Source organism: Purpureocillium takamizusanense, chromosome 9 (assembly GCF_022605165.1).
Source record: "Purpureocillium takamizusanense chromosome 9, complete sequence".
In the NCBI taxonomy this organism is placed as follows: Eukaryota; Fungi; Ascomycota; class Sordariomycetes; order Hypocreales; family Ophiocordycipitaceae; genus Purpureocillium; species Purpureocillium takamizusanense.
The window spans coordinates 1072603-1085123 of NC_063076.1; the positions used below are offsets into that span (position 1 = coordinate 1072603).

The window sequence follows — 12521 nt, forward strand, 5'->3', positions numbered from 1 at the left end:
GAAGAAAAAAGGTCAAGTCGTGAGGGACGGACAGACGAGGTGCGCGCGTTTGGCGAGCCGAAAGCACCGCGTTGCGCTGTTGGCTGTGCGGCCGCCAGCCGATTGGCGCCATCCCCAGACAAGGAGGTCCGTCCAGAGCGGACGCCGTTATTTTTCTTTCTTGTTGTTTTGTTGGGCCACCAACACCACCAGCAAGCTGCCTCCTCCTGCTGCTGCTCCTCTTTGTCCTCCTTGTGCTACCATCTCCTCGCAGGGGGCTGGGTTGGAGGGGGGGAAGGCCCAGAGACGCAGCAGCAACAACAGCCTGGACGTGTGTAACCGGGATTAGCCAAGGGTGGGTATCATCACAGCTTCATACAACTGTACAGCGAGTCTGGAATGTTCAAAGGACGCCCAGGTTCCAAGTCGGTACCTACTATATACTCTCAAACGCACGGGTAGGGCCCTCTATTGGATGGTAGGTTGTTCGCCCTGCAGCATGTACAAACTTAACCTGCTAGACTACCTAGGTATGTAGCATATACCTCAAGATGCTTGTCACTCTATCGTGAACCCGCTGTCTCGCCCGTTCCTCCAACGCCGTGAATGCATCCTGAAATGCAATGCCTCCCCAAGACCACAGCAAATGCCGCCGTATGAAGCAATAGTAATGATGACCATCTCATACAACTCACAGTGGTCACACACAAAACATGTGGCACATCGACGCCCCGGATCTCCGCGACAAATGCTCACGCAAACGCTCCCACCAGGGCCATGAGCACCGCGCCGCCGCACACGGCCAGGTACGCGTGCAGCCGCTTCCGCCCCTTGAGCACCTTGTAGCTCTTTTCCGTCAAAAAGTCCTCGGCCAGGAGCTGCACCAGCCCCGCGTACAGCAGCAACCCGCTCGAGATGGCGTTCATGAAGCCCACCACCAGTAAGCCGCCCATCGATGCCGGGTCGTACAGCGTGTGCACCGCCAGCCCGATGGCCTGCCCCAGCGGCGTCGTCACCCCGTACGCGAGCACCATGAGCCACGGCCGGATCGACCCGCGCGGGAACTGGATCGCTGCGATCCGGCTGCCCAGCGCGAGCCCCTCGAAAGACTGGTGAAAGCTGATGGCCACCAGGAAGATGACAAACGCCGGGCCCGTGGCCACCGAGATGGCCATGCCGATGAAGATACTGTGGAAGAGGATGCCCGCCTCCAGCAGGAGACACTGCAGCAGCTGGCGTTGCTGCTCCTCGGGCGTCTGTGGCGGCAACCCCGTCTCGGCGTCCGCCCTGCTGCGGACACCGTTCGGTTTAAGGGACGCGTATGGCCCGTTGCGGTTGTCGCTAACCGGCGCGGGGTCAAGCTCATCCATGTCCAGCTCCAAGTCTGACTCGCCGTCGTCGAATTCCCCGTCCGTAGACTTCCGAAGCCGTGGCGTGGCCGCGCGCGCCGACTCGGGTAGCGGCGAGGCCCCAGCGACCAGGCCCTGGGTCGCCTCCATGTCCTCGAGCGAGATGTCTGCGGAGCGGTGGCTCCGCGCCTTCGGCACCGACAGACCGCCGGCGCCGTTATCGTTGAGGTCGACGTCGTGGAAGTGGCCATCGCTGCTCGCCCCGTCGCTCTCTTCAAAGAGCCCATGCGCGTGAGAGTGCGAGTGGCCGGCCCCACGCGCCGTCAGGTACGACTCGACGCCGACCACGATGATGGCTGAAACCATGGCCACGAGCCCCGGCAGCGGCTTGTAGCCCTTGCTGAAGAAGCGCGGCAGGCATGGGTCCGTGAGCGACTCAAACGCCGTGGGCAGAAGGTGGACAAAAGCTGTGGCCAGCAGCACGCCCGTGCCGACGTGCTGGCAGTAGAAGATGATTGTGCGCTGTCGCTTGCCCGTCGTCGTCCGTCTGGATATCAGGGGGAACCCACATGCTGTTTGGCAGCCATCGTCAGCATCTCGCGAATGAAGGAAGAAGGCGACCTGGGCGACTTACCCAGTGTGCTCAGCGTCAATATCAGCAGCAGCGCAAAGATGTGCGCCGCCGTGTCGTACCATCCCGACTTCCGCGAGCCGCATTGCGGCCTCTCCCCTTCTTCCTCGCGCCGGCGCAGCTCCTGGAGCAGCAGATGCGTAGAGACGGACGACCAGGTCGCACCTATCAAGGTTCATGTCAGTCAGCGCACCGGGACTCGCACGCTGCCGGCTTGCAGGGGGCTCGCTCGGCGTACCTGTTGTCGTCTCGTCGAGCGATGCCATGGCCGTCATGATGGCGAGTGCTCAGATCCGGGTCCGATTCGATGGCATGGTGGCGGAAAGGAGGGTTGCCGAGAGGAGACCACGCCTTGGTGATGGATGGGCCAGCCAAGAGAAATAAGAGCCCGTGTCGGGTTCGGGTGCTTTTGGTGGTGACCAGGGGGGGCTGTGCCGTTTCGAACGGGTGCGCTGCGCGACGCCTAATCCTCGGGCGCCACCCCCTTGGCAACTCCAGCGCCCCTGCGTTCTTTGCTTGCCTGCGAAGTCAAACTTAATTATCGGGGTTCCATTCCCTTGATTTAGTGGAGGCGCCCAACTCAGCCCCACGGCGAAGCATGAAGATGCAAGCAAGCACATGCATGGATGGAGGCTACAACAACACCCGCAACATGACTTGGGGGTACTAACGTTACTTGGCACGTATACTGTACGTGCGTGCATGCAGACAGCCCTTCCACGCCACGTCTCGGTTGAGGCCAACAACACCTGCGCTTGCAACAGTTCATATCTCATTAACTGAACAGTCCTGCTACGTACACGTACACTCGCCCTCGTCTCATCCATCCACCCCTTTACCGCCCCTTTACCGCCCCACGCGAATGACGCCCGCCGCAATCAGCTTTTGAATCTTAGTCCGCACGTTGGGGTTGCGCATGTGTTCTTGCAGCGCCTTGGGGTCCGACTGCGCCTGCTGCAGAATCGACTGCATGACGGGGTCCTGCATGATGCTCATGATCTAGTAGTGTTTCTTGGTCAGCAACAAGTCCGCAGATGCCGCGCCGTCGAGCGTCCGCCACTTACTTCAGGGTCCTGCATCAGTCGCTCCCGCGTCTGCTCCTCCGTCTCGTTGTCGCGCGTAGAGTACATGGCCGCAAACGCCTTTTGCTGCTGCTGCTCAATCTCGCGCGCGTTGGCCCCGTTGTGGTGCTCCTGGTCCACCTGCTGCGCTTCGCTGCACGCGTCTACGCACTCCGAGTACTTGCGCATGCCAAAGTAGGCCTGCGCCTTGCGGATGTATGCCCGGATAAACTTGGGGTCTCGCTTGATAGCCGCGTCGCAGTCCTCGAGGGCGCTCGGGAACTCAAAGAGCTTGACAAACGCCGCCGCGCGGTTGCTGTAACCCCGCGGGTCCTCAGGCCCGCGCTTGATCATCTCCGTGTACGCCGCAACGGCGCCCGGGAAGTCCATCTCCTTGAACTTCTTGTTGCCCTCCTCGCGCGCCTCCTCGGCCTTTGCCGGGTCGACGTAGGCCTTCTTGTCCGCCTCCGTCTTGGCTCGCTCCGTGGCGCGCAGCTTGCTCAGGACGTCGGGGGTTCGATGCTCGGTGAGAGACCGGTTGAAGTTCTCAATGGCCTGGGCGTGATCGCCCTTCTTCTCGTACGCCGAACCGATGCGCGCATAGCTCTTGGCGATCAGCTTGAAGTCGGCGTAGATCTCGCGGCCCTCCTCGACCGCCTTGGTGCAGGCCTCGATGCACTTATCGTAGTCGCCCTTTTCGAAGTAGGCGGCGCCCAGGTTGTTGAGGTACGTGATATCCTTGAAAGTCTCCCACGCCTTGCTGTAGTGGGCGATTGCCTCGTCAAAGTTGCGCTTCTTGTAGTTTTCGGTGCCCAGGGCCTTTTCCTTGTCCGCCTCCTCCTTCTTCTTCCTTTTCTCCAGGGCCTCCTCGTCCACCTCCTCGGGCTCCGGCTCCGGCTCGGGGGCCTTGCTGGCGGACTCCGGCTTCTTGGCCTGGGATGGGGCGTCGGTCATGGGGGTGTCCTGCGTGGGGTCGCTGTCGCGCATCTCCATGTCAACGCCCATGAGCACGCCGAGCACCTGGATCATGCGGGGATCGCTGAAGAGGTCCTGGGCGTTGGCCGGGTTCTGCTTCATGGACTGCAGCTTGGACATGAAGGCAGGGTCGGCGAGGAAGGAGGCCGTCTTGGGGTTCGAGGCCAGCTTCTGAATCAGGTTGGGGTCGTTGAACATTTGGCCGAGGCCGGCGGCGGGGTCACCGCCCATGCCTCCCGCCTCTTGCTGCATGGCCTTTTCCACCGACGCCAGGCCGCTCTTGAGCTGGGCATTGTTGGCGTCGTGCTTCAGGCCCTCGGTGTAGGCGTCGTTGGCGCCCAAAAGGTCGCCCTTGCCGTGCAGGGCGGCACCCTTGCGGCCCCAGCCCTTGGCCCAGTCGGGCTTGATCTCGGTCGTCTTCTCGGCATCCTTGAGGGCGTCGTCCCACTGCTTCTTGGAGGCGTGCGCGGCGGACCGGTTGCTGTAGAGGATGTGGTTGTCGGGCTGGAGGGCAATGGCCTGGGTGAATTTGTCGCTGCCAGCAGGTCAGCATGCGGCTACCGGACGGGCCGAGAATTACGGAGAGGGGAGGGAACGGGCGCCACTCACATGGCCTCGTCAAAGTTTTTGTCGGCAATGGCCTTGTTGCCGAGAGCTTTGAGCTCGTCCGCGGAAGCCATGGTCGTTGCGAGTCTGTACTACGGCTGGGTAGGAGGGGAGAATCTGTGCACGTCGGTCGGTGTCGTTAGTTGGCTCAAAGGCAAACGCTCAACGGTGCTTGGGATATGTTCAAAGTTGGTGATGGTTGCGTCCGGCGGCGGCGGTGGTGGTGGGGGGGAAAAGAAGAGCTGCCGTCCGACTTCTAGCTGCTTCGATGGCGGGCCAGCAACCGGGGCGCTTTTGCCAGGCCCCAATTGGCCACAGCTGGTGTGGGGCCCAGACAGGCAAGCCGCCTCCAGCTGCAGCCCAGGAGCCCCCGGCCGCCTGCTGGCCTGCTGGAAGCAACCTGTAGCTGCCTAGTAGGATGTAGGTACAGGTAGTTACTGCTCCTCCACAACATGCATTGCAAGTTAAAGTGGTTGCGATGGAGGAGCTCTGATCGTTACAGGTGCAGCTTGATTAGTGCGCCACCACCGCAGGGCTGAGACCCTGAATGCCTCCTGCGGGCGCTGGCCGATGCTTCATCAGCGCTGACGGACAAGTAGACGCACCAACTCTACCTCACAGGATGACATCTCAGGCGCTACCTACAGTATAGGCAAGTACCATTGAAGTCACTACGTCAAGGTGCGTAACAAAAGCACCTGGCGATGCAGCCGCACGACCGACGCCCAAGGTGAGGGAGGTGGTTGATCCCGTTTAGATGATTCGCCCTGGCGTCTTCCGAACAACTTCGGCCCTGTATTTTCGCCCTTGAGCTGTTTGGTCAAGGGGGTTGTGCACTTGCTTCTTGGACGCCGCCTGCATTAAGCGCTCCCCGGAGCCCGGTTTCGTGTCTCGACTTACACCGACTAGGCATGGCATCTTAGTAGACATCATGCCCATTCCTAGTCCGCGTTACACAAGTTGCCATGTCAGCAAGATTGCACCCGCCTCTACGGTCTGGCGTGAGACACGGCGCCGCTATCGGTGCTTTTTGCACATCATGGCCGCCCCATGCTGGCAAATGAGCACGAACCTCGCGTCGAGTACAAACGTACCTTTGTGCGTCGTGTCAGTGCTGACGAAATAGATACCAACAGCCAGGTCGGTGGCTGCGTCACAAAAAGCACGTCTGGCGGAACGTCTGCCGAGATTGTGGTGATTAGCTTTCCATGCTCCAAGCTAGGGGTCCATGCTTGTCTATGCAGGAAGCAGGAAGCAATGTGTGTCGCGCTTAGATCATGTTCTGATCAGGTGGCTGGCTACCCTTGAAAGAGGAGAGCAAGCGTAGGACATGCGCCTGGAATGCCTGATCAAGAGATGGTGGATTGGGGGCAAACGACGCAAAACATCGGGACATGTTTCCTGAGGCGCAATAATGTCGATCGGGCTGCAGCACCCACTCAGCAATTCCACTGGCGGCGGGCGGCAGCGAATGCCATTGACGCCCGTGATAATTGATCATTCACTACCCTGAGGTCTTCCCTTCCCTCATGAGGCACGTCGTACCCAGCATAATATCAGCAAACACCGCCTCACCCTACACCTCGCTCGTCCTTGATGCCGGCGACACCATCAAACAACGTTCACAGGTACAAAACCCATTGCGATACCGCACTGTAGCGTGAACCCTTGACTTGTTATACCGAAGTAGTTGTGTGTAAATATCACTAAGACTCGACACATTATACACCGTTGTTATCGTACAGTCGCATCTATTAATACAGGGCAGGCGTCCATGTCGCTACTTTGATAGCTTAGGCCCGCTCGTGCTGTCCAGATTCTTGGACGCAACCTCGGCCGCCTTGTCCGGCCGACTCGTGAGGAAGAAGAAGCATACCCCGATACCGACACCCAACGCACCCACGAGCACCACCATGCTTCTGATGAAGACGTGTCAGCCAATCTCGACAGCTAGTCATGCGGCGACCAAGCGCATCCGCGTTGAGAATAGCCCAGGGCGTGGACGTACGGGCTCTTGATCTCTCCGGGAGACGCGGGGGTTGCTTGAGATCGCGGGGGCTCGCTGCTACAGGGTCTGGCCATCATGGCCCGAGCAGATTGCGAGCCTGCCCTTGCCAGGCGCAATGCGGGTTGTCGCAGTAGGGCCATGGTGCTGTAGCCTGGTTGCCGTTTAGAGCTGATGGAAATATACACGACTGGAGTCGAAGCCGTGAGTATCTTTTGAAGTCGATAAATTGTTGATAATGTAGGACAAGGGATTTCGTGAGAACGTACATGTGTTGTTTGCGAATCGCACTTTTATCCCACGAGTATTGGCGGCAACTGACCTATACTCATAGCGTCATCCATCCATCACAACGACCCAGGTGGGTCTCGATACTGGAGTCCCTTGCACGATGGCCCGATTCAGTAGCACCCATAAGTGCGCTTCAAGCCTCGATAACACACTTAGCACAGCGCTCTCGATCCCCCGAGCCTGAGAGGCTATCACATTTTAAATTGTAGGCCGTGAGTGGAAGTTGGACGCTGGAGCTCGAGCCAACCGCCGTCGCCTGGTGTTGATTGCTTTTCGGCTGTCTAAAACCGTGTAAGTGAGGGTTGACCGACAGACACTAGGCGTGCTAGTTAAGCTTATTATTTTCTCTCCTTCTTCTTTCTCGTTGGAAAACAAAGATACCAAACGGGCCATGCTGGTGATGCCCCATAGATGCAATCTTGATAGTCGCTTCATGATTGTTGCAGTCTCTTGAGGCACAGCGTGCGACGAAACGTGGATGGGTGCCCGTACTATCACACAGCACGAGCGCTGTCGCATGGCTGTCTCCGGCCTGGTTCCTGTATGCTGGTTCTCCGCTGTAAGTCAATGACCCCTCCATGACGTGTGTCTCATTTATTCCCATACAGCAGCATAGATGAGCCGGTGCACGAAGCTTCGCAAGCCTGGCGTGTTGACACTTAGGATGTCATCTCAAGCCGCCCATCGGCCTCGCAAGGGCGATGATACAAAAGCAGCGGGGCCCACTTTGTGCCGGTGTTCAGAATTTAAGTACTTAGCCATCATTCATGCAGCTTGAGGTGGTTTGCTCAATAACTAACGAGTGGCTGGAACGAGAGCAAAAAGCAGCAGGCTCATTGCGCCTACTCCTTTTCTGCTTTTTAGAATGGCGCAGCCTTCGTATTGTGACAGCAGAAACAAAGTCACACCTAGAACGGCCGATTTCATATGATGGCAATCAAGATCGTCCATCGTGACCGTTCGCAGCGCTCTCTGTCACTCTAATTGAACCACAGGCATGGCCCACGAGTCGCGATTCTGCTGCCTAATGGCTACCCAAGTACGAGGAGGGGCCCATTTCAAGTTGCTTGTACAACATAGGAACGGACGGATGGAATGCCACGCCGCCAACCGCCGATTGGTGCATGTCTGCTTCACACTCAACGTTTGAGAGGGGGGAGATTGGCGAGGGTGAACAACGAGAATCATGTCGCCTGTGGCCATTTTCTTGTCACTGTCGGCAGGCAGGCTAGAATCACTCACCGGTTGACATCTTATACATAGCTAGGTACGAGATGTTATAAAAGGCAGGGGTAGTGTGTTGACGTTGGCCATGGTGGCCAGCAAAAGTCGTCGCCGTCCATCGAAATCTGTTGCATGGTGCAGGTCTCCTTTTGGGCATGAGCGTGCCTCCTCGGTAGCTGCCCGTAACTTATACAATCCGCCGGTTCGCCGCCAAAAAACGCTGTGCTGGGGTTCCGGGTGGGGGGCCCTGCGGTGTCATGCACCCGCGCTGGCAGCGGCAAGCCTGGGCGTCGTTTCGTTTCTAGTGGAGGTTCGTTTCCCGCGGATGTTACCGTCCGTTTCCAGCCCAGCCTAGGCGTCCAGCAGGGAGTTGGCTGGCGCTGTGGCCCTATCCGGCAAGTGCCTAGGGGTTCTGGGCACGCTGACTGGTTGGGGCGGCTGTGATCTGCCAGTGCACTGACCTGAGCGGCCCAATCCCTGGTTCCATGGAAGCTGGCGTGGGGGGGGGGCCCTTGTAGTGTGTGTGTGTGCCTGGATGCGGGCCACTACAGACTACTACCTACTAGAGGCACGAGTGACAAGTTTGACCTCCCAACAACCACTCCCTCTGATGGAGCTGGTGGCTGGCCTGGTCACACAAAAGGTTGTTTTCATTCTCCCGGTGCGGCCACTGAAAACGACACTGATTCCTCTTCCACCCTCGCACTTGACGTGACTCGTGAGGAATTTCTTGGGAGGGTGGCAGGCTTGAGAATAAAAATTCGAGTACTACCCCTTTTGAGATCTTTCGCCCCCTCCGCCGTCACCCTTATGCATCGCTGCGGCCAAGGAGGAAAACGCACTTTGGTCCGTCCGCGCGTCGAGCCTCACTCATCAGCTCATCATACTCACTCACTGAGCCCTCACCCGGCCGTCTAGAGTTACACTCTCGCACACTCAACCCACCGTTGGTCCTCTCATCCGGCTACGCCATGGGCTCCGGGGGCACCACCACCACCGACGACGGGGACGCCATCGCCGAGCACCTCGACATCGTCGTCCTCGGCGCCGGCATCTCGGGCATCAACGCGGCGCACGTCCTGCGCGAGCGGCTCCCGCACCGCGCCGTCACCGTCCTCGAGGCGCGCTCCGTCGTCGGCGGCACCTGGAGCTTCTTCCGCTACCCGGGCTTCCGCTCCGACTCGTACACGAGCACCTTTGGCTTCCGCTGGCACCCCTGGCCGCACGACCGCAAGATCGCCGCCGCCGAGGACATTGCCGCCTACGTCGAGGACGCCGCCCGCGCCGATGGCTCGCTCGACGGCATCCGCTTCCGCCACCGCGTCGTGGGCTGTGAGTGGCGCGACGAGGATGCGTTCTGGCGCCTCCGCGTCCGTGTCGGCGATGGTGATGAAGATGGCCAACAAGGCAGCGGCGGCGACGGCGACGGCGGCGTGGTGACCAAGACGAAAGTCCTGGCCGCCAACTTCGTCATCGCCTGCACCGGCTACTACTCGTACGAGCGCGCCCTCGACGCCCCCATCCCCGGCATCGACTCCTTCGCCGGCACCGTCGTGCACCCGCAGTGGTGGCCCGCCGCGGACGACAACGACGGCGGCGGCCTCGACTACGCCGACAAAAAGGTCGTCCTCATCGGCTCCGGCGCCACCGCCTTCACCATCCTGCCCGCCATGGCCCCCTCCGTCGCCCGCATCACCATGCTCCAGCGCAGCCCCTCGTACGCCGTCTCCATGGCCACGCGCCTCTCCCTCGTCGACCGCCTGCTGCTCCTCCTCCTGCCCGCCGTCTGGGCCCACCGCCTCTGCTGGTGGAAGGACATCGTCTTCGAGATGCTCGCCACCCAGCTGCTGCTGCACTTCCCCGCCATCGGCCGCTGGGCCCTCACCCGCAGGCTCAAGGCCGAGGTCCCGCGCGACGTCGACGTCGGCGTGCACTTCAACCCACGCTACAACCCCTTCCGCCAGAGGCTCTGCATGTGTCCCGACGGCGACTTCTTCAAGGCCCTGCACCGCGACAACGTCGAGGTCGTGACCGACTCCATCGACGCCGTCGTCCCCGGCGGCATCCGCCTCGCCTCGGGCCGCGTCCTCGACGCCGACATCATCGTCACCGCCACGGGGCTCTACTTTGAGATCCTCAACGGCATCGCGCCCGTCGTCAACGGCCAGCCCGTCGACGTCGGCAGTCACTACGCCTGGCGCGGCGGCATGCTCGAGGGCCTGCCCAACATGGGCTACATCCTCGGCTACGTCGTGCAGTCGTGGACGCCCGGCGCCGATGTCATGGTCAAGATGCTCTGCCGCGTCATGCGCGTCATGGAATCCCGCCGCGCCAACAAGGTCGTCCCCGTCATCGAGCGCTACAAGGGCATGCCGAGCCGCATCGCCGTTGACTCCAGCAGCAACTACTTTGTCAAGGCCTCCGACAGGATACCAAAGGTCACCGGCCAGGGCCCCTGGTACGGCCGCACACATTGGCTGAGGGATGCCTGGGCCTTGTGGTTTGGAGACATGGACGACGGCTTGGTGTACAGTGGCGGCGAGGCCAAGAAGACTGCGTAGCCTCGAGCACCAAGTACTTCGTACAGAGCTCTTGATAGTTATCGTAATCATGATTATAGCCCGTCGTCCGTAATCGTGGCTACACCACCTCCATAAAATAAACAAGTATTGCACCAGATTCGTAAATCATCAAGCATCGCCCGTGGTCGTGTGACCGACACGACGCCAGTCCTATCTGTATCGTGGTATCCTAAGTCTATATTCACAACATGTCGACGTCCTCCTGGTCCGCGCGCCGAGGCGTCGTTCCCAGGCTCTCCAGGCCGCGTTCCCCGCCCAGGTCCAGCGAGACCTGTGTCGTCCCCGCGGCAATCGGCGCAGGCTGCGTCGTGCCCTTGCCCATCGCCTCTTGATACTTGCGCCCCGTCTCGTCCAGCAGCGCCTGTACCTCGGCCTCGCGAGCCAGGATTTCTTGCTTCTCCTTGCGCAGCTGTTCGACCCTCGCGTTCTTGGTCTGGATATCCTGCTCCATGCTCTTCAGACTGGCCTGCAGCTTGGCTATGCACTCCCCCAAGCTTGGCAGCGGCGTAATCTTGGGCGGCACCCGCGGGACGTCATCGGACTTGCCTTTCGTGGGCTTCTTCAGTCCGTCAAGGCCTGCTCTCGTCTGTGCTGACTCGTAGGCGATGCGCCGCTCGGCGTCGCTGTCTGACGACGAGTCCGATGTGTGGCCCTCCGCGGCGGATATCAGCTCGGCCATTTGCTGGCGCTCCTTCTTCCGCCTCTCCTTGGTCGCGCGCTTGCCGAGCGATAGACCGCCATCCTCGACGTAGTCGTCGAATCCCTCGCCCAGGTCTTCGTCCTCACGCTGCAGCCGGGTGTCGTCCTTTTTCTTCCCGAAGCGGTCCTCCTCGTCGTCGTCCTCGACGGAGAGGAACCCTTGCTCCTTGGCTAGCCGCGCCCGCCGCTCCTTCTTCTCGCGTATTTCAGCTTCGGAAAGGATCTGCGTCGCGGGCTTGGGCGACGGCGCGGGAGAGTCGACGACCAGTGCGCCCTCCAGCTCGCTGGCATCCAGCTCCATCTCGTCGGCGTCGCCAATGTGCAGGGTGGAGATATCGCGAGGTGTGTTGGGTGTTGACGACTGCAGCTCGCTCAGGTACTCCTTGCTGTACCTTGGCCTATCGTCATCATCGTGCAGGGAGCGTGTCGGGAGCCCTCGTAGAGGAACGCCGCGCTTTGCCGCGCTGTTTTCCATGGCCTTCATCCCTAGGGGAGCCTTTTTGGGTGTGCTCGGCTCGTCAGCGTCTCCATTTTCTGCGTCGCCAGCGTCACCGCCGAACGAAACCCTCGGCTTTTGGACCTTCTTCTTGTGTTTGGAGCCTGCTCGTGCGATGCTGGGCCGCACCACCACCGGCCCGTCGTCCTCGTCGTCCTTGGCTTCATCGCCACCGGTGCTTGGGGTGTCGTCATCGGCAGGATTGAAGCTTTTGCGCAGACCCGACTGGCGAAACGGTTTCCGCGCAAACTTTGCACCAGAAGATGGCTTTAAAGGCTCTGTCCATGATGGGAGGTTAGTCTTGGCTTGATCAGCATAGGTTGCGTCTCAGAAGCGCGGTGCTTACCATCTGTCCCACTGCCAGATTCTGCCGAAGCAAGCGCGACTTCAGCATCGCCCTCGTCGGCAACTTTAATGACGCGCGCCTTGCGCTTTGCCGCGAACGAGCTCATGTTGCTGCATCGTTGAAGTGACACAGAAAGCACTGGACGACGTGAAGTTGAGGCTGCTAACATGGGTGCAACTAGCGTTATCTAATCTCCACGTGACGCAACTTTTTTGGGTCGGCCCGCCAGTGCAGCCTTGCATCTGCGCCGCGGTCGCGCGACAGCTTCAGAGCATCT

At 60.2% G+C, this 12521-nt stretch overlaps 5 protein-coding genes across 5 annotated transcripts; 1 reads left to right on the forward strand and 4 right to left on the reverse strand.

Annotated features, from left to right (window-relative positions):
• Positions 1–422: 422 nt before the first annotated feature.
• JDV02_009168 (uncharacterized protein) lies at positions 423–2350 on the reverse strand. The gene is made up of 3 exons (XM_047990812.1): positions 2198–2350; positions 1963–2124; positions 423–1900 (listed from the first exon to the last, which is right to left on the reverse strand). Exons 1-3 carry the CDS (start codon positions 2232–2234, stop codon positions 732–734), a joined length of 1368 nt encoding a protein of 455 aa, XP_047846821.1. The 5' UTR covers positions 2235–2350; the 3' UTR covers positions 423–731.
• Positions 2351–2618: 268 nt separating this feature from the next.
• On the reverse strand, positions 2619–4811 carry STI1 (Hsp90 cochaperone). The gene is made up of 3 exons (XM_047990813.1): positions 4605–4811; positions 3024–4530; positions 2619–2958 (listed from the first exon to the last, which is right to left on the reverse strand). Exons 1-3 carry the CDS (start codon positions 4673–4675, stop codon positions 2806–2808), a joined length of 1731 nt encoding a protein of 576 aa, XP_047846822.1. The 5' UTR covers positions 4676–4811; the 3' UTR covers positions 2619–2805.
• Positions 4812–6381: 1570 nt separating this feature from the next.
• JDV02_009170 (uncharacterized protein) lies at positions 6382–6749 on the reverse strand (the record flags this gene model as incomplete). The annotated part of the gene is made up of 2 exons (XM_047990814.1): positions 6382–6520; positions 6610–6749. The coding sequence occupies 2 exons, from the start codon at positions 6747–6749 to the stop codon at positions 6382–6384; spliced, it is 279 nt and encodes a 92-aa protein (XP_047846823.1).
• A 1983-nt stretch (positions 6750–8732) lies between these two features.
• On the forward strand, positions 8733–10800 carry JDV02_009171 (uncharacterized protein). The gene has a single exon (XM_047990815.1). The coding sequence runs from the start codon at positions 9093–9095 to the stop codon at positions 10680–10682; it is 1590 nt and encodes a 529-aa protein (XP_047846824.1). The 5' UTR covers positions 8733–9092; the 3' UTR covers positions 10683–10800.
• Positions 10711–12368, reverse strand: JDV02_009172 (uncharacterized protein). Its single transcript, XM_047990816.1, has 2 exons — positions 12245–12368; positions 10711–12176 (listed from the first exon to the last, which is right to left on the reverse strand). Exons 1-2 carry the CDS (start codon positions 12348–12350, stop codon positions 10885–10887), a joined length of 1398 nt encoding a protein of 465 aa, XP_047846825.1. The 5' UTR covers positions 12351–12368; the 3' UTR covers positions 10711–10884.
• Positions 12369–12521: the final 153 nt, after the last annotated feature.

Coding starts and splice junctions, on each gene's coding strand:
- JDV02_009168 (XM_047990812.1), bottom strand. CDS start 2,234: ATGACGGCCATGGCATCGCTCGACGAGACGACAACAG. Junction 2,125..2,197: donor GCTCGACGAGACGACAACAG/GTACGCCGAGCG, acceptor GAACCTTGATAG/GTGCGACCTGGTCGTCCGTC. Junction 1,901..1,962: donor ATTGACGCTGAGCACACTGG/GTAAGTCGCCCA, acceptor GCTGCCAAACAG/CATGTGGGTTCCCCCTGATA.
- STI1 (XM_047990813.1), bottom strand. CDS start 4,675: ATGGCTTCCGCGGACGAGCTCAAAGCTCTCGGCAACAAGGCCATTGCC. Junction 4,531..4,604: donor AAAAACTTTGACGAGGCCAT/GTGAGTGGCGCC, acceptor ACCTGCTGGCAG/CGACAAATTCACCCAGGCCA. Junction 2,959..3,023: donor GACTGATGCAGGACCCTGAA/GTAAGTGGCGGA, acceptor AAACACTACTAG/ATCATGAGCATCATGCAGGA.
- JDV02_009171 (XM_047990815.1), top strand. CDS start 9,093: ATGGGCTCCGGGGGCACCACCACCACCGACGACGGGGACGCCATCGCC.
- JDV02_009172 (XM_047990816.1), bottom strand. CDS start 12,350: ATGAGCTCGTTCGCGGCAAAGCGCAAGGCGCGCGTCATTAAAGTTGCC. Junction 12,177..12,244: donor ATCTGGCAGTGGGACAGATG/GTAAGCACCGCG, acceptor CATCATGGACAG/AGCCTTTAAAGCCATCTTCT.